General features: G+C 35.1%; 2 protein-coding genes across 2 annotated transcripts; both read left to right on the top strand.

Moving 5' to 3' along the window:
• The first annotated feature begins 9,499 nt into the window (after positions 1-9,499).
• On the top strand, positions 9,500-12,249 carry LOC147485306 (pirin-like protein). The gene is made up of 7 exons (XM_086571773.1): positions 9,500-9,759; positions 10,135-10,184; positions 10,734-10,772; positions 10,889-10,917; positions 11,003-11,065; positions 11,204-11,307; positions 11,514-12,249. Exons 1-7 carry the CDS (start codon positions 9,539-9,541, stop codon positions 11,995-11,997), a joined length of 990 nt encoding a protein of 329 aa, XP_086427899.1. The 5' UTR covers positions 9,500-9,538; the 3' UTR covers positions 11,998-12,249.
• Positions 12,250-14,073: 1,824 nt separating this feature from the next.
• LOC147485305 (THUMP domain-containing protein) lies at positions 14,074-18,305 on the top strand. Its single transcript, XM_086572645.1, is given in 8 exon segments — positions 14,074-14,227; positions 14,384-14,500; positions 15,234-15,647; positions 16,420-16,559; positions 16,977-17,083; positions 17,086-17,096; positions 17,405-17,545; positions 18,024-18,305. Coding segments are annotated over 8 exon segments (1,092 nt in total). The 5' UTR covers positions 14,074-14,149; the 3' UTR covers positions 18,108-18,305.
• The last annotated feature ends 1,131 nt before the right edge of the window (positions 18,306-19,436 follow it).

The following is a 19,436-nucleotide window of genomic DNA, read 5'->3' as shown; positions in this document are numbered from 1 at the left end:
GAATACATGTAAATTTGTCAAAAGGCACGCATATTTAAGCAATCCATTTATGTGAAAAGCTCAAACCATAAGTTATTACCACAACAAATAGCCTTAGTATCACTATCGATCAGCAAATCTTACGTAGGAGTGGGACAGGATGGTAGAACCCGAATTCTCAGTAGATCTTTGTCTTCCTTTTCTAAGATATGGACTCTGTTTTGGAATGTTTTTTTTTTTTGTTTTTTGATTGGTAAGCCTGTTTTATTGCTTAAATTGTTATAACCGCTACTGTAGAGAAACAAAATCTAACAGATAATCCTTTTTTTCCGATAGTAATCTACAGAGAATTCACGGCAAACAAAATACTATCTAAAACCCACCACACCTCTTTCCAAAACCCAAACAACACTTAATCTTCCTCTCCCTTCCAACCCCATTTCATCCCGTGAAGATTAATTCGCTGGATGACAATAAGAAACAGTCCAAAGTAAGCACCCACTTCCATTGGGGTGTAGGGCGGCCATTATTATAGCCTAATTTAATTTTCCAGTACTCTAATATGTTTTTTTTTTTTGATCAGCAAAGCAATACATTCTTATGCAAAGCAAGTAGTAGAGTTGGATCAACTGTTGAGGAAGATGGTCTTTGAGAGTTTGGGTGTTGAAAAGTACCATGATGGCCACATTGAATCTGGCGACTACCGGTATCGTGTTCAAAAGTACTTTGTACCGTCATCCTAATGAAACTAAGGTTGGTGTGAAGGCTTACACTAACATGAACTTAATGACAATCTTCTCATAATCAAGTTCAGGGGTTGGAAGTTGAGACTAAAGATGGCCACTCAGATACAAGTCAAACTCTCCAAACTCTTTCATTGTAAAGACTATGCTTTCGGGGTTCGTAAGCTTCAATAAGTTTCTTAAATTTATATTCAAACAGATTTGTGTATGTATGTAAGTATGTATATAAATGGATATAGTAATTAATCAGGAGAAAAAAAAATGCACATTTTGACTAATGAGCCGATAAATCAAGTGAAAAAAAGAAAAAGAACAATTATGAGAAACGCTAAACCCCGAGTCCCCAACAAAAACCCAATTCTTTTTTGCTTTTTCTAAACCCCTAACAAAAACCTCGCGGCTGAAAACTGAAAAATCAATTATTCCCACATCTAAAATTTGAACACTTCTTTAAAATGTTGATCGAAACTCTAACACATGAGTGATTTCTATATCTCGAACTCTTGCTAATACTATGTGTAGCACATCTTCTGTTCTCTTCTTCCTCAATATCCAATTGGAATCATTAATTCCAGAAAATCCAATGTGAGTTTTGCAATCCAAGGTGAGTTTGATTAATCTCCATATATTCCTTGCTTTGTTGTTTTTTTGCACATCCAGGTGAGTTACCACTACTCTTTAGTGCTTAAAGCTTTATGAGTTAAGACTACTCTAAAGAAGGACAACAAGTTTGTTGTTTTTTGAGTTTTGTAAGCGTTGTATTTGCAAGACATGCTATATTTTCTCATAGAGACAGTTACTTCACCTGCTATTGTTTTCAATTGAATGAGATAATATTATTTCGATTATTTTCTATTAGATATCACATAATTTACTCTCTTTTTTTGTACAATATGTAGGTTCATTTGTTGTAAATTTCATTATTATTTTACTTAATAAACTGAAATGGGAATCTTAAAGTGTGTATTGTAGATTGACGACTTTTATCAATTTTAATTATAAGGATTGTTTCGACCCCCACCTACGTGGCAAACATCCATTGGTAGGGGTTTCTACTATTTCGTTTAATCGACAAGGCTAAGGGCCAATTTGCAATACTATGGATTGATGTACAAGCCTATTAACTCATGTGTCTAGGGCTAAACTCTAGCCACATGGCTTGCCACTTACGTACATTAATTTATGTCCAGATTCGTTTCGTATCAAAGAGATAATTATCAATTAAGAGTCATGTTCAATTACAATTACATGAGCTACAAAAAATCTCTACTCTACACATATAAATACAAAACTACTTTTTTCATAAAGAACTACGTTCTTGAGACTTGATCACATTGATAATTTGGGTGCGTAGGCAACCGAAAGGTACATTTTCATCATTCTCTCAATCACCATCACTTTTCTCATTACTTTTCTACATAATTCATCTATTTCATTACCACTTAGTGTTTTGATCATATTTGGTCGAAACAAGGATCATATACACTGACAAGGGTGTACGTATTAGCTGAATGGTGTGCACAAGAAAATTTTATATTTTCTTTAGTTTTTGTTGTTGTTGACCAAGATTGTTGCTAATGGTTGGGTTGCTAAGACTGAGGAAATGAACCAGCACTCTATGAGAAAATGTTGTTTTAGTTTTGCATTTTTGATGTTTTGTTCACAAAACAAAAAACGTCCTCCTGACCATTATTTCGGGATGATAAATATCGTTTAGGTTTGTAATAGTTTGCATTGGGCAACTTAATTGTGAAATCTTTTTAATGTGTAATTCGTTTTCAAATAGGCGCCCATCTCTTGAACCTAAAACATGTAGTCTTTTTAATATATATAATAGCATGCCCCTTTCAAGCTCTCTCGAGCATCCATGTCAAATTTTACTCCACGACAATGTAGGAGAAAAAAAGATGCCCATTTTGACGAAAAATCATGAGAAAAAAGGAATATTACTAATTTACACAAACAAAACACTATCTAATAAACCACCGTACCTCTTTCCAAGACCCGTCATTTTCCTTCCCTTCCCCTCCCCTCCCCTCCATGAAGATTAATCTAATTTGATTTGTGGTTCTCTCTCTTTGCTATGTTTTCTCTCTTTGAATTCTGACTATTAAGGTTTTTCTCTATCGCAATTTTGATGAATAATATATTACGTACAACTTAGACTTATTATTATTACTCTCCACCTCCTCATTTTATTTACAGGGAGGATTAACAGGACTAGCTGCTGCAATTGTTGGTTTAACTACGGAAGCTGCTCAACATCTCGAGGTATTTTTCTATTATTATTAAGTGCTTGACATCAATCTATACACACTCATTTGCTTTGTGATTGCAAAATTAATGAAAGCATCTTCGTCTCTTTAATACTCTGTGTGTCTTATCTCATATAGACGTATACGTTGTTCTTCAAGTCACTTTAGACTAGGCAAGGTTGCCTCAGGCCCTAATAGTTAAAGGCACCTCAAGGATTTTATCAATACGTACATGCACAAAGAACGAAAAAAAAATATGGCACAATGGCTTTTGAGCTGTTCAACTTTTCTTCTTTAGGGGCATAACTAGATTAGTATACACTTGATAGGTTGATATTGGGTTCTTACCTTTGTGCTATATGCTTCTCTAATGGATGGTTCTCTGTCAAAGTTTGGGTTCCACTTGACATACGGGCTTGGCAAATTAGAGATAAGCTCTGATAGTCTTTAAGCCAACAACAAATGGCGTTAGCTATTCTGCCAACTATGACTGTACTTTAGCGGTTTGAATGTACTATTGCATTGGCCAAAAGGCTTATGATTTGGTTGGTGGGTCTACAATTTTATGACTGTTACATTATTACCGAAAATTAATGTATAGTAAAACCTTAATATCAAAATAATTTTGATATAATGCAGATATTTATAATCATTGTCATTTATTAATATAATTTTCTTCTTTCTTTGGATGATATTTTTCAGTGGCAATTTTTTGTTCTGCGTCAGAATAATGATTGTGCTTATAAGAAGTCTAAGAGGATAAAGTGGTGAAGAAGTCCTGAACCAAGCACCACAGCAGGTAAGTCTTTGGACATGATAACGTGTTGATATGTTGGTTCATCACGTGTAATGTTCTTTGTGAGATACGCTTTAAACTTTAAATCTTATAGAATATTAACTGTTAGCACAAGGTTATCTTATCGAAAAAATTTTATACGAGTGTTAATCTCAAGCACGTTCTTGGTATGGTGTTGCATTTTCAACTTTTATGATTTTGCATTGTAGATGGTTAGATTATAGGATTATGCTTAAATTTTTTCATTTAATTCAATTGGGCCTGCCTAACCTAACTTTATTCTTTAGGCAGCTAGCCTTCTCTGCCAAAGAATGATATATATCAATTTTCCATACAATTTATGACCAATGATATGGAATATTCTAACTTCTTAAATTTGGACACAAAAATATATGAAATTTTGAAACTGAAGTAAATACTTTTAGAATGTCTCAAAGCTGCAGATTTTACATAATGAGATTATGTCAATTATGCATAACATGTTGTACAAGAGATAGCTTTGAAGTTTTTTATTTTTTTATTTAAACTATTTGTTGCAATTTCTAACTTCAAGTATTTCTAAGTCATAGAATTGGTGGCAACAATGGAAAAATGGCTTGGAGTTTCTTGGTAATTCTAAGAAAAGGAGGAGCTCACAGGTGAAGTGGATGACGCTGAACTAAGGCGTGCCAAGTTGCTACAAACTATTTTTGCTATTTGTTTTATAAAGATGGTGATGGTTTTGTTAAAGCATTGGAGGTCAAAAGAGTATTGGAATGCTTAGGTTTAGTTAAAACATTTTCTTTTGCTTGGGATAAATATAAGTGCACCATTGCTATGATAAATGACATGTTTTCTACATCTATTTTGATTGAGCTTTCCGTATTAAAATATTAGATTAAATTGTCAATTTGACATTATAAGCTTCATTGATTGATTTATCTGTATCATTAGGGTTTATTAGATAAGAAAGGATGTTCAACATGCTGATTGTTATATATATCCAGTAGCCTGTGTGAGTTTTTTCAACCACCCATGAATTAAGACACCGGTCTACTAGCTTCTCTCAACACACTTGATCTCAAATTTAGACACAAACCATGATTCTTAGTGAGCATCAGAATCTGCCAATAGGACTCTCTTTTGGCCATTGAACTACTTATGAACTTTTCCATGACATCGAAGTTGGTTACCGCTGCTCTGAATTTATGAAATTATTTAGTCCGTTATGCCCTTTCTAGATGCAAAGATGCAAATATGGTGCATGACTTGCTTTTTAAGAATTTTGTTTATCATTGTATTTTTTGTTTGTTTTGGTGAAAAATAATTTTACGCATTTTGATGCTAGCACTTTTTTTCCCTATTGAAACAACAATATAAAGTTAGTTCATGGGCAAGGATGCATGATCAAATTCACGACTACAAGGATCCTTTTATTTCTTTATTTTGTTCAGTACCATCTATCTGCAATCTCTTTTTTCCTGCTTTAGGGTCAAAAGTCGATTGGTTTGATTTGTTGTTAGTGACTGCTTTTACAATGGTCCATGTTTGGTGTATGATAGGAAGATAGCTATATGATAGCCAAGATATAGTGTTTTGTATTCCATTATTTGTAGCACATTAGATTGTGTGACTCACCTAATTCCAGTCTACGTTTGGTATAACTTAAATTATTACTTCATTTTGTTTCAATTATGTAGCCTTAGGAGCATGTTAGCCTTTTATTTGTTGAGAACCCATCATTTTATATGTGGAGAACACACCCCATGTACTCAATTGGTGTCATAGACAATGAGGTAGACTGATTGATGAATCCAATTATATATACTGCGAAGTTGTGATTAATATGAAATAGAAGGCACATACCCCTATTAGTTTTTAAACATTATGAGTCTCCCTTATATAATTTATTAAAGGGCTAGATTGTCAGACCATGTCAAAGGTTCCAGTTGTTATGCTGCTCAATGATTTCAAAAGTATTTCTTACAGGTAGAACTGCTTGAGCCATAGAAGTAGCAGTCCCCTTTAGAGCTCTCTCAGGGTGTCCACGTCAGTTTTTTACTCACGATAATTTAGGATATATTTATAACGAGAAGAGCTAAACCCTGAGTCCCCAATAAAAACCCACAGTTAAAAAAAGATGTTCCTTCGCTTTCTAAACCCCCAACAAAAAAACCAAGGCTGAAAAACTGAATAATTTATTTCTATCTCTCACTAACACTATGCGCAACTAGCACATCTTCTGCTATCGTCTTCTTCTATCTCCAACGTGAGTTTGGCAATCAAAACAAGTTTTTCTCTCATCGTCAATCTTTTTAAAGATTTTTTGGCTAAATCATATTTCAATATTAAATTGCTAGGTTTTGTTGCGATAAACTTGAGACATATCATACCAGTTTGATCACTCTCCATATATTCCTTGCTTTGATGGTTTTTTTTGTGCATCTAGGTGAGTTGCCACTACTTTTTAGTGCTTAAAGCTTTATGAGTTAAGACTACTCTGAAGAAGAACAATAGGTTTGTTGTTTTTTGAGTTTTGTAAGCGTTGCATTTGCAAGACATGCCATATTTTCTCATATAGTTAGTAGTATTTCTCCTGCTAACTTCAATCCACCTCCATTATTCTTAGGATTTATACTTCCGTATTTAGGTGAACCGTGAACCCTGCCAACTTCCACTACAATTACTCTCTGGAATAAGAATTTACTTTCTTGAGTTATCTCATGAATCTTATGTTTATTGTTCTGATTAATTCCGTATTGCTTTGATTTTTGTTCTTTCTCAATTTTTCGGCTTTTCGCCTAGATTGCAAATTCATAAACCATTTAATCAACTTTGGGCTCCTGGTATGAAAATTCTTTTTCTCAAGCAATCAAAACCAGTTGAGAATACCACTATAAATCTTATATTTTTACAATATTGTAGGTGCAAGTTTTCTTTCCATTGGTGTTGCTTTTAGGGTTGTTGATGTTGCTTTCTCTGTGTTGCAGGGGTTTCAACCAGAGTTTTAGTGATGATGGTGGATTTGGAGGAGGGTGTAGCAACTAACGACTGATGCAATAGAAAAACTATGGAGTAGTTAGATATAAATTACTTACATATTTCATATTTGTTTAATCAAGCACAAAATTAATTTTCTTAGTTTTTGTTGGGGAGACAAGGAATGAAATCTCTGATTGTTTTTTCTTATAATGATATTATGGTTTTAGTATTGGTTTGCTTGGTTTCATTTTTTGTATTGCCACCACCAAACTCAAGTTGCCCAGGGAAGACACATCAATGCTGAGTTTCACATGCCTGATGCGACAACTATAAAACATGATGGCCTTCTTATTGCTTGCTCAATCAGAGCATGTTGTAGCTAATTGCAGGTGCAATTTTCTTTCCATGGATTTCTCATTTTTTATGGGGTACACGACTGAGCAAACTTGCACCCGCGATTGGAGTTTGAAGAAAGAACAATGTAGTAAAAAATAGCATTTCAGTAAGGTACCTGTTTTATTAGTCGAGTTTGATCTTCTATTTTTTTTATAGATTTAAATGGTACACTATTCTTATCAGTTCACTTTTTTCAAAAGACATTTATATTTTTTTAGTTTTTAAGTTTTAGTGACACTGCATTTTGCAATAGCATTCCAATTACACTTATAACAACTTCTATTCTCTATCATTTTTACTATTTTAAGCCAAGGTTGGTATAGACGACCTTTCTTGGAAATAATTAGCAAAGTAATTTCATTGACACTGGGTTTCGACTCAACCGCCACTTATACGATATTTTATGATTAAGAGCTAAAGGATGTGTTGCACACGGTGGTAATTTGTGGTAGGTGTGAGTGTGTGATGCCAAATAATATTTTAATTTATGCAAGAATAAATAGGTTAATTAATGTTTTATCTTATTCACCTTAGTTATAATATTACAAACAAGTGAAAAAGAAAAATGTAACAAGTACACATTTGCTCCTATGCAGTCTAAGATTTGTCAACTATGAATTCTCTTAATCAGTGTATGTTCTAATCCAAGTATTTTGGAAGGTTACGTAAAGTTATGAGAATAAAGGCAAATTTGTGGAGTCTTGACTCCTTTTGAAATGTTTTTTCGTTGGATTTACTTTATTATTATATCTATCTTGCTTAGTTGCTATTTTCCATGCTATTTTTAAGTTTTCTTTATTCATATGTAAAAAAAAATAGCTATATGGATTTCACCACTTAATATCTATAGTTTTATTTTGTTAGTGATTAGAAGTTTTTTTTTTTGGTTTATGTGACGGTTTTAGTGGATCAGATCAGACTATTGAAATGAATCATCACATGTCATTTCAAGGTATTTTTATAAGTTTTCGATGATCCCAAATAGTTAAAATCATATATAACTACAATATTATCATTTGATAACTAATAGAGCTATATTTTGCAAAGACACTACGGGAGGATCTACTACGTACACAGTTTGCTATTATAGAACACCTTGATTAATCAACGGGAAATTAGGAGCTTGATTAATCAACGTGAAATCAGAAGCTTGATGTTAAAGAATTGAATCAATTTCAAAACACCCACAAGACGTGAAATCAGAAGTTTGATGAAAAAGAATTGGATCAATTTCAAAGAACCACTAGACGGAAAATCAGAAGCTTGATGCAAAACACTCACGAGACGGAAAAAATGGATAAATCCCAAAGCACCCACGAGACAGGAAAATAGAAGCTTGATGCAAAAGAATTGAATCAATCTCAAAACACCCACCAAACGGGAAATCAGAAGCTTGAATACTACTTACAATGTCTAAGGTTCAAACTTATTCTGTCCAACCAACCAAGAAGACCCAATGCAACAAAATATCAAGTCTTTTTCATACACATTGTTCGTATGAAGTTTTGGAGCAAACTAAACCACTAATGCATTTGTTTTATCATGATTTTATCATGTTTCTTGAAGAACATTATTGTTTGAATTGTACACCCATGAGGTGCTAATTATAGCTAGCACAAATTCCAATTGTATCACGATTTTCTTCTAATGGCAGATCTCTCTAAAAAAAATATAAAGATGGAATTTCAAACGGGATTCATTACCAAAAGTCCGACATAGATAGTCTTACTTACTAAAGAGAATAAATAATCCAAAACTCTCTCTCTCTCTTAAAAAGTCCGAAAGTACTTGATAGATAAACGATTATGACAATAAGCAGGATTAATGCGCCATAAGTATGCAAAAATTGTAAATGCGAGCTGTCGTGTGTAGCAGTTCAACTTAATCTTGAAGGATGAAAGACTTCTAATTTATATTTTAAAATAATATTATTAAATGGTACCCGTTCGTAGGACGGGTTCAAAAACTAGTTTAAATAAGTTAGATGAGCTAATTACGACGAATTAATTATAAGAATTTAAGGAAGAAAATAAGTCCAAAATAGTCACAAAAATAAAATAATTTGGTTGCATGAACGGCACGTGCCGAATGTGGCGAAACTTCTACTACATTTTGTCCTACGACTATCTTTCATCATAGTTATGGCAGCACTACAAGTATCCACGTCATTGTGACAAGTTGGTGATGGTGATGATGAAATCTACTCTTGAAAGTAAACTCGACATCATGATGACTTGATCATGACGCCACCTATATTCAACATGCATTTCCAGTTAGATCCTCTTTTCTGTTTTTATTCGTATCCAGCAAGGCAAACTTGCTAAAAAAAAGGATAAAAAGAGATGACCAAAGAAACATATAAATAGGACACAAATCATCACCTAAACAAACACGACTACTCTTTCTACATGCGAGCAACAATACATAACAGGTTTTTATTCAGCCTCAAAAACACATTCAAGCAAGACAACGTAACCAAACCTTTTACTACCTTTATCAAGAACAACAACATGTCTTCAAATGATGATTTCAACACTGGGTTCATCAAACCAAGGTTGGTTGTGAAAAGGGTATTGGCTAAACCTCAACATGAAGGTGATGGAGCTGTTGTTAGAAGAAGCATTGGAAGGTCCTTATTTCAACTCCTCTTTATGTTTTCTTGATTATTACTATTGGCTGGATGATGTTTTTTTTTTATGTTCTTGATCATCCCTAGTGTTTTATTGTTTTATTATTGTAGCTTTTTGTTTCTGTGTTTTGGAAATGCTATTGGGCGTTATTGGAATTCATATGGTCTTGATCATACATGCCTTTTGATTATTTATTTTTAGTTACTATTAACATAAATAGTTATTCATTCAAAGTTGGCTTTTGGGTGTTTGTTTGATGATCTTCTATGTTATATATGAAAAAGGTGTTCATTTGATTTCTCTGTTTCCTTAATTGGACATGGCTTTTGAATGAAATGGCTTCTCATTTGAGATTGGGATTTCTGTGTTTTCAGGATGGAATTGAAGCATTTAGACCCATTTCTCATGTTGGATGAATTCTCAGGTGAAAATTATACCTCTTCGTTAGCTCTTTCTTTTAATGTCATCTTCTATAAATTTATTTGTGTTGTATAAGAGCATAAGACTACTTCAACGGGGCTAGCTATTGTCCCTTAGTCATGTAAGACTATAATAGGTGTATTTGTGGTATGGCTAGTCAATTCGTCTAGCCACCCAAATGTTTGAAATGTGTGTTTTAGCGCTTGCACACTAGGACTATGGCTTGTGAAATTGCCAGTCCTGCTAGCGTGGACACTCAAGTCTTCATACAATACTTTTCGAACACTTGTAATTGTGCAGAGCCGTGGCATGAAAGGTGCCACGCCATCTACACAAGTGTTCATACGATACTTTTCGAACACTTGTAATTGTGCAGAGACGTGGCATAAAAAGTGCCACGCCATCTTATTTTAATTGACAGATCTTGTGTTTTTATGGATTTGACAGTTTTTTCTTTCCCTCAGTGTCATGTATTTGACTTTTTCTAGTTGAAAATGTTTTAGTTCATTCACTAAGGAGACTTATATTCTTTGATTGAATGATGATCTTGCAGTGTCCCCTCCTGCTGGGTTTCCTGACCATCCACATCGAGGTTTGTTTGAGCGTCCTATCAAGCTGTATCCATGTCCTTTTCAGAATTATTTGTTACAATCTAACTGTAAATTGTATCCTACTTTACCGATAAATTTTTTCCTTTGTACTTTTCAGGTTTTGAGACTGTTACATACATGTTGAAGGTTAGAAATTATTTATTCAAAGAAATTTCTTTTTTATTAGTTTGTATTGAAAATCAGTGTTCATATTGAGTTTCATAAATTTCAGGGGTCATTTTCGCATCAAGATTTTGCAGGTCACAAAGGCATAATAAAAGCCGGTGATGTGCAGGTAGTATGTGGTTTTCGAAACATAAAATATCTTCTTTCTTTTTTTTTTAATTGTTTGAACAGAAACACTGGTGTTTTCTCATACTTTTTGCGGTTTTTGGTCTCTAACTTCTCTACATTTTATGATATTGATTAACAGTGGATGACTGCCGGTAGAGGGATAATTCACTCCGAAATGCCTATGGGAGAAGGAAGTCAAACTGGCTTGCAGCTTTGGATCAATCTTTCATCTAAGGACAAAATGTAAGAAACCAATTCACATTATGTAACGCCTCTTCCAATGGGCCAGCCAACTAGCTTTTTGGTGTTAAGTTAAAACCAGTTGTTACTTGTTACCACTGATATATGTTTCAAAAACTTCCCCACCTCCAACAAAAATTTGAGAGGGAGTGAGAGAGAAAGAGAGAGCTGATTTGCCATTTGTTTTTAATCTTTGACGTGTACAATAGGATTGAGCCAAGATACCAAGAGCTGCTAAGTGAAGACATTAAGAAGGCAGAGAAAGATTTAGTTCAGGTCCGAATCATAGCAGGGGAGTCAATGGGCGTCCGCTCTCCCGTTTATACCAGAACACCCACAATGTACCTCGACTTCACTCTCAAACCAGGAGCTCAATTGCAGCAAAGTATCCCAGAGTCATGGAACTCCTTTGTGTACATTATCGAAGGTGAGGGAATATTTGGTTCCTTGAGCTCGCCATCAGCATCTGCGCATCATGTTCTGGTATTGAATTCTGGGGATGGCTTAACGGTATGGAACAAGTCTGCCGCACCTCTCAGATTCGTCCTAATTGGAGGGCAGCCTCTTAATGAGCCAGTTGTTCAATATGGTCCATTTGTCATGAATACGAAAGCTGAGATTGATCAAACTATTGAAGACTATCAGTTGAGTCGGAATGGATTTGAAAATGCCAAGTACTGGAATTCTCAATAAGCTGGCTAGAACAGATTACCTGAGTTGCACATTTATGGGTGACTCTCAGTGTTCATTTTAAGATTTTGCACCCTTACTGTTTTTGAGTTTCAATTATTGTTTTTGTTGAAATTAAATACAAATTTGTAGCTGTCATTGATTCATCATTCACTGAAATGTTCAAAGTGAAGAGATTGAGTTGTACTGTCGTAGTCTTGTATAGCCTTTGCCTTGTTGTTTCTTTGACCAGATTAATTATTTATGTTGGGAGCTTTTTCTTTTCTTATTTAGGGGTGAGACGGCATTGACATTAAGGGTGGAATTTGAGCCAAGGGCTCGGAGCTCGGCTTGGGCTTGACTTCGAGCCTTTCGTTCTACTATAAGCGAGTTCGAGCTCAAATAAAAGCTTCGTGTAACAAATGAGCTTGATGAAGCTCGCTCGTTTAGTTCAAATAACATATTTATAGTGAGGGCTCGAGCTCGGCTTGGGCTCGGCTCAAATAAACTCCTCGGCTCGAGCTCACTCGTTTAACTATATGAGAGAAGTTCGAGCTTAATTTAAAGAGCTTGAGCATGGTAAAGCTCGGCTTGTTTAGCTCGAATTCCACCCTTAATTGACATGTATTAGAATACCCCATTTTATTGAGCTCCGGAGTGGGAAAAATAATGCTATTTAAAGCGCAGGGCTAAGGGCATCATTAATGAGGCCCTCGGCCACATCAGCGTTTTGAAGATATGTATAGAGGAGAGAAGGGACATAGAGGACCCTTATATTTTGTGTCCTACAATGCTAACCTTTAAAATTAATTTTAAATCTTGTATTAACTTTCAATTCTTGTGAAATTGGCATGGTGGAAGTGTAGATAGCCCAAGACCCGTAGGTTTTGGGTTCGAGTCCCATTTGTCATTTCATTGTGATTTATTTTTCTTTTTAAATTTGGTACAAACAGACAACTTGTTCGGGTGGGGTTTCGAACCTGGGATATTTCCCAATATATGAGCAATTTTGACCAACTTTGCTGGTACCACTCAACTGAAATTATTATGACCCATTTTATCTCATGAAACGGACCGGGACCTCTATAAATGTGATAGAAATAGAGATAGTTTTAAAGGATGGTAATTATAGGGGCCAATATAGAGGCTGCATTGGAAGCCCATTTATGTATTGTTCTCTTAAATTTGAAGATACAGGGCCATATCAAGGTCCCATTGGTGATGCCCTAACCCAACCCCCTTTTCAAATGTAGAGATGGGCGAATGGTTCAAGGAAAACCGAGACAGTTGAGGCAACTAAACAACTTATATGAATACTGATAAGCCACAAGCAGTTTACTCAGGATCAAACTCAATTACTAATGAGCGGCGTTCAGATTTTCATCATTTCATGCCTATGCACCAATTCACTAATTAAACTACTGAAGAGTAGGAAAAACCTAAAGATGCATTTAGGAAACAATAAGGTAAATACCAACACAAAGCTCCGGGTCTACATTTTCGGAGTTTGCACTCTGCACAGCTGTGCTATTATTTGGGCTGCTGGGCAGTATAAGCGCCTATTAATCGGCACTTAAGTGTTATGCGCCTCTCGACCGATCCGATCAAGAAAAAATTTAGAGGTCTGAGCGGAAAATCGGTATAAAAAAAAACGCCAATTAATAGGTTTACAGGTTTTGTTTGTTTTGTTTTTTCAAAATTTAAGTCCACAAAAAAGCCCAATAAAGAAAAACCCACAAATCTATACACTGAAAACGTTTAACTTCACCGAGAAAAAATAATCAAAATCGTAAAAAATGAAAAACCATCAAAGAAAACTCTTAGGCTAGCTAGCACTCCACCACTCAGGCTTGTAGTTTTTTGACTTTATTTTGTTTTAGGTTGTTATATCACTTATATTGACATATATATTATAGGTTAACTAAGGCGATTAATTCCGATTAATCGCTATAAGCTCTTGCGCTTAAACTGCACAGGATGCAATGCTCCATGGCCATAAGCCCATAACTCTTCGGGTGTCGTACGTTAGTTTATATGGGCCAGTCAAAATGGTCCAAAACTAAAGTGGGCCTGGGTTTGGTTAACAGGGCACCCACTGACCCGATTAACTGGAAAAATGTAAAGCCCGAGAAGAAGAAAAGCCATTGCAGCAGCTCCTTCTCCAAAACAAGCTTTCATGGCCACCGAAAATAAACCCAACAACAACAACGCCAATAACAAGGACAAGAAGAGAAAACGCTATCTTCCATACTCTGTAAGTTCTCATTCTCTCTCTTTTGCTACTAGTAATAATATGTTCCATCGTTTTGGCACACAAGAAGAGAAGTTTTGTGTAAAAGATATAAACTTTTTTTGGTTTTGTTAAAATGGGTATCTTTCAATTTTGATTTTTGTTTGTTGGTTTTTTCAGAAGTCTGTGAAGAAAGGTTCATACCCATTACGCCCAGGAGTGCAGGGTTTCTTTATAACTTGTGATGGTGGTAGGGAACGACAAGCTTCTAATGAAGCCATTAATGTTCTTGACACTGTACGTTTCGTCTTATTTTGAACTGTTTTAATGAAATGTGTGTATTTTGATAATGACTTGTTTCCATGATGCCAATTCTAGTATTTTTATAGGTAGGTTGTGTTTCCTAGAGTTTAAGATTATAACTTGATTAAGCCCCAGAGATTACCTGTAGGGACTGAGGTACTTAAAAGGCACTACATAGCATATTTTAATGGTAGAATGTTGTTTTAGATATATTGAATGGTGAAACCTGATTTGTTCTCTGGACTTGACAGCCTAGCCTAGGCTTTGTCCCAGGAGTCCGCCTTATTGGATTGGGAACATCCCACTGCGGGTTGATAGACCGATCACTTTGTAGTTGGTCTAGTGATTTTGAGATAAGTGGTGTTATTTTCATTTTCTACTTAAAGAACCAAACATTCATGTTCTTTAGCTTGAAAGTGTGACATTTAGGATGCGATTATGAAAACGTTATAAGTACTGTATTCGTGATTGCTTTTCAAATTAAAGAGATTTGGATTTGGAGAGGTGGTTCCGTGGTTGTAGATGGCAAGAGATTATGTCATTGGTAATTGGATTGGTTGCATTTATAGGGACTTGACTTTGTGAGAAAAACTTTTAACTAAGTCGTCTTTTGTATATCTTTGTTTATCAGTTTCCTTTCGCTGGTCATATTTGGTTACTTTTATCAATGTAAATTAAGTACATTATCTATATGTTCGGCAATGACCAATCTGTTTTTGCTCTCTAGTTTTATGAACAGCTTGTCGATGGAGAGGCATCCAGTATAAAGCATGCAGTGCAGCCCAGTAAACCCTTAAATAAAAAAATTACGTTCTCAGATTCTGATTCTTCTAGCGATGATGAGGAGTCAGCTCAAATTAAAGAGGAAGATGCTAATCAGGAAAAAGAAACAAGTGAAGCTGGAGATACACCATCAAAGAAACAATGTTTAGAGACAATTGCGCCGAAAGAGGAGGAAGCAAATCATGAGGATCAAACGTCAAAGAAACAATGTTTAGAGGCAACTGAGCAGAAAGAGGAGGAAGCAAATCTTGAGGATCAAACGTCGAAGCTTGAGAGTGTAGTCAATGAGGAACCTGTGAAAAAGTCCATTGATAAGCTGATTGAAGAAGAGCTTAAAGAGTTAAAAGACCGTAGCAAGGTGAGATCAAATAAGAAAGTAGATGTGCAGTTTTGTTTTTTCATTTTTTTTTTTGGTTACTTATGGCCAACAAATGATCTTTATGTGAGGTGCAGTTGATAAATCACTTCTTAAAAGGTGACTCTTATGAAGATTTTACTACTCTATTAATATATACGTTAATGTGATGTTTTACTTGTCATTTTCCTTAAGATGCTCCGTTTTGATTTGTCAATCTAATAAGCTACAGTTAATTATTGTATCAATCATACTTTTTCAATATTCAGTCGTGGGGTATGAGGTTGGGGCGTTGGGCACACTTTTTCTATGAGTACTATCTTCTGGACAATTCTTGCTGGATACACAAGGCGAGAATGTACAGATATGATGGCTGAAGTTTTCAACACTTCATTGTCAAGAGCCAGAAAGAATATTTGATCTTATTACTAGTGTGTAGAATCGTGATAGGGTAGACACTTCTGCTCTGATTTGTTCAAAAGTATGCCACTATTCATTTCTAGATACTTCAATTTGATACGAGTGAGTGATTGCTAGAATCTTATAATTTCCCATTCCTTCATACATAGGGTTATCCTTATTCTTGTGGCATGTTGGTGTCTTGCATTATACCTTGTCTTCTGTATCTCTGGGAATGATGTCCACCATATTTTACTCCCCCTCCCCCCTTTTTTGTTCTCCTGAGCTGTAAATTCGTTTAGGTATTTCATATTTGTTGTATACACACATTTAAATCTTTTGTGTGTACTGATGGATTTTCTTGAACTTGAGTCAGAGGCGTTTTGTAACCCTTGATCCAGGTTGTAATGGTGTTGCCTTTGTTCAAATGCTTAAAAGAGATGGAGACCCTGGGCCTGCTGATATTGTGAAGCACATGATGATGTCAGCTGCTGCTACAAGGAAACACATGTCGAGGTTTGTTCATTGTACAACCTTTATATTTTTTATAATGCAGTAAGCACACATGCAGGCTAGTATATATCTGTACTTAGACTCCCATCTTTAACATGATGATTGTGCCTGAATTTTGGGCAATAATTCTATATGCACATGTCTTCAAGTATGCTAATATGTATGTTCTTATGAACATTGTAAACCGATGTAATCTTGTCCTTGATATAGTTGAGGATCTCCCTCACTATACTCCACTTGTAGTGGCCTTGCTTGTCTTTGCCCTACATTAATAAAATTTACTTGTCAAAAAAAAAAAGGTATGCTAATATGTATGTTTTGTGATTGAAGTTAATCCCGATGTTCAAGTATGCTACTATGGAGGTTTTGTGATTGTAGTTTATCCTGATGATCAATGTTTTATTTGCCCTGTCATGTTAGGTTCATCTTGCGAGTTTTGCCTGTTGAACTGACATGCTATGCTTCTGAAGAGGAGATATCGAGAGCAATCAAACCTCTTATTGAGCAATACTTTCCGGCTGAAGCTGAACCCCACTGAAGGTATAAATGATATATGGTGAATAATTAGGCATAACGGGTAAAAGTGTTTTGAAAATATCATGGGGTCAGCAATCTATCACTGGCTGATGAAACATTAATTATAAAGAAAAAGAGGGAAAAGGAAAGTTGGCTGGAAGATCAATTTGTTTCCTTCCACTCTGTGTTTTGTTTTCTATGATCTTGAAAACTTTTCTTTGTTTCACATTGATCCACAAATGATTACAGTGAGAGCTTACCTGCGATGGGTGATCTGCTAATTCTGGCATATTTTAAATTCTAATCCTTGTGTATTTATTTTCTACTTGCAGTTTGCTGTGTTATATGATGCCCGTGCAAATACTGGTATTGAAAGGATGGCAATCATAAAAGCAGTTGCAAAAGTCGTTCCTGGGCCACACAAAGTAGATCTCAACAATCCGGATAAATCTATTATAGTTCAAATTGCTAAGGTGAGATACCTTTTGAACTATTTGGCTATCAACCTTTACTAGAAACTTATTTGCTTGTAACTTAGGATCAGTCGTGTTGTGTATAACATTACTGTCACTCTTCAACCTCTATTCTGTTATGACTGGAGCTGTATTACATCTATAGTCACATGTGACTGAGAAATTGAGGATGAAACTCACTCATCATTTTCATGGGCCAAATGCGTCCTCTTCCTCCTCCCCTTACCTTGTAAGCTTAACAGCAAACTAGCCAATAACTAGTTGGTTTTATTTCTAGTTGAAGTGTGCATGTATTAAAAAGCCTTTACTGGAATTGTCTCTCTCCGCTTTGGAAGGCACATAATACGCAGTGCACCTATGTTGTCTTTGTGCAAGGTGTCTTCACACAGATATGCAAGGGCCCTAATTATTTTCATTAATGAATTTAAGTTTAGCTATAAGCTGTTTTAACTATTGCGTTGTATTTAATACGTTTCAGACTGTATGTTCGATTGGGGTGGTCGAAAAGTATAAAGAGCTATCCAAATACAACTTGAGACAGCTCACATCTCCGAAGGAATAGTTCCTTATTGCATTTCAGATTGAAGCTTAGAACTGCTGTGGAAGACGATACTGTCCGGCTCACTGTAAAAGATACCTGAGAGAGAACATGTAGGCAATTTCCTTGACAGGACTCCCAGATATGACTACGCCCTCATTTATTGGATTATTATTGTTTATGTTTATCTTTTTTTATTCTATTTTATTATTATTTCTTGTTTTTTTTTTGTTAAGTATTTTAATTTTATTTCCTCCATATGAAGAAACAGTTTTCGTCTGGTTCAAACATTGCCTTTAGCTTGTTGGATGACCAAGATTTATTTACACGAAAACAAAACTTTCGGGATCAGAGTTGTGAATAGATTGGGCATGTTTCATTTAAAAATTCAGGCGCTTCTCTCAAAATCTGAGTACCAAGATTTTACTTACACGAAAACAAAACTTTCGGGATCGAAATTGCGAATAGATTGGACATGTTTCATTTAAAAATTCAGGCGCTTCTCGTAAAATCTTAGTAGAAAATCACACTTGTTTATGTGCAATAAATTATAATTTGGGTTAATTTGTCTAAACCCTCTATATTTGTCACCAGTTTATAATAAATCTCTCACATTAGTAAACATTGTGATTTACCCCAGGCTGTTTGACTTGCATTTCCTTTCCATTGGTATTCCATTTAATAAAATTACCCATGAACCAAGAGTATAACGGGTATTTAATAACAATTCTTTTTTAAGTGTAAATAAGAAAAAGGCAAAATGTAACAATAATTCTTTTTTGAAGGGTAATTTTGAAATAGTAACGGAATTGAGGTGGAAGTTAGATGGAGTGGGGGGTAAATCATGATGTTTACGAATATGGGGGGTTTATTAACTTTTTCCAACTTGGGGCGACATTAGGAGTGTCGCGCGACAATACCAATGGTGTGTAGGGTGAAATTTGCGGCCACTTAGAATTAGTCAGATTTTGAGAAAAGTTTTGTCAAATTTTGAAGGCAAATCTGCATATGATACTACCACCCCCTAGAGATGCTCTCTCTACGGTGGTGGTAGTATTTCATTCAAATTTGAAGGCGAAATTTTGGAACCAAAAGTATAACGAGTATTTAAGAACAATTCTTTTTCAAGTGTAAGTAAGAAAAAGGCAAAATGTAATAACGATTCTTTTTTAAGGGGTAATTTTGAAATACTAACGAACCGAAGTGCAAGCTAGATGGGTGGGGGGTTTATTATAAACTAGTGACAAATGTGGGGGGTTTAAACAAATTAACCCTTACAATTTTAGGTTATGCATTTATGAGCTTGACATCTAAATTATATTTGGTTGTGTATAGGTATTATAGCATCTCTAG

Source organism: Coptis chinensis, chromosome 7 (genome assembly GCF_015680905.1).
Source record: "Coptis chinensis isolate HL-2020 chromosome 7, ASM1568090v1, whole genome shotgun sequence".
NCBI lineage: Eukaryota > Viridiplantae > Streptophyta > Magnoliopsida > Ranunculales > Ranunculaceae > Coptis > Coptis chinensis.
The sequence above is the reverse complement of the archived record's forward strand: the minus strand, read 5'-3'. Positions and strand labels throughout refer to the sequence as shown.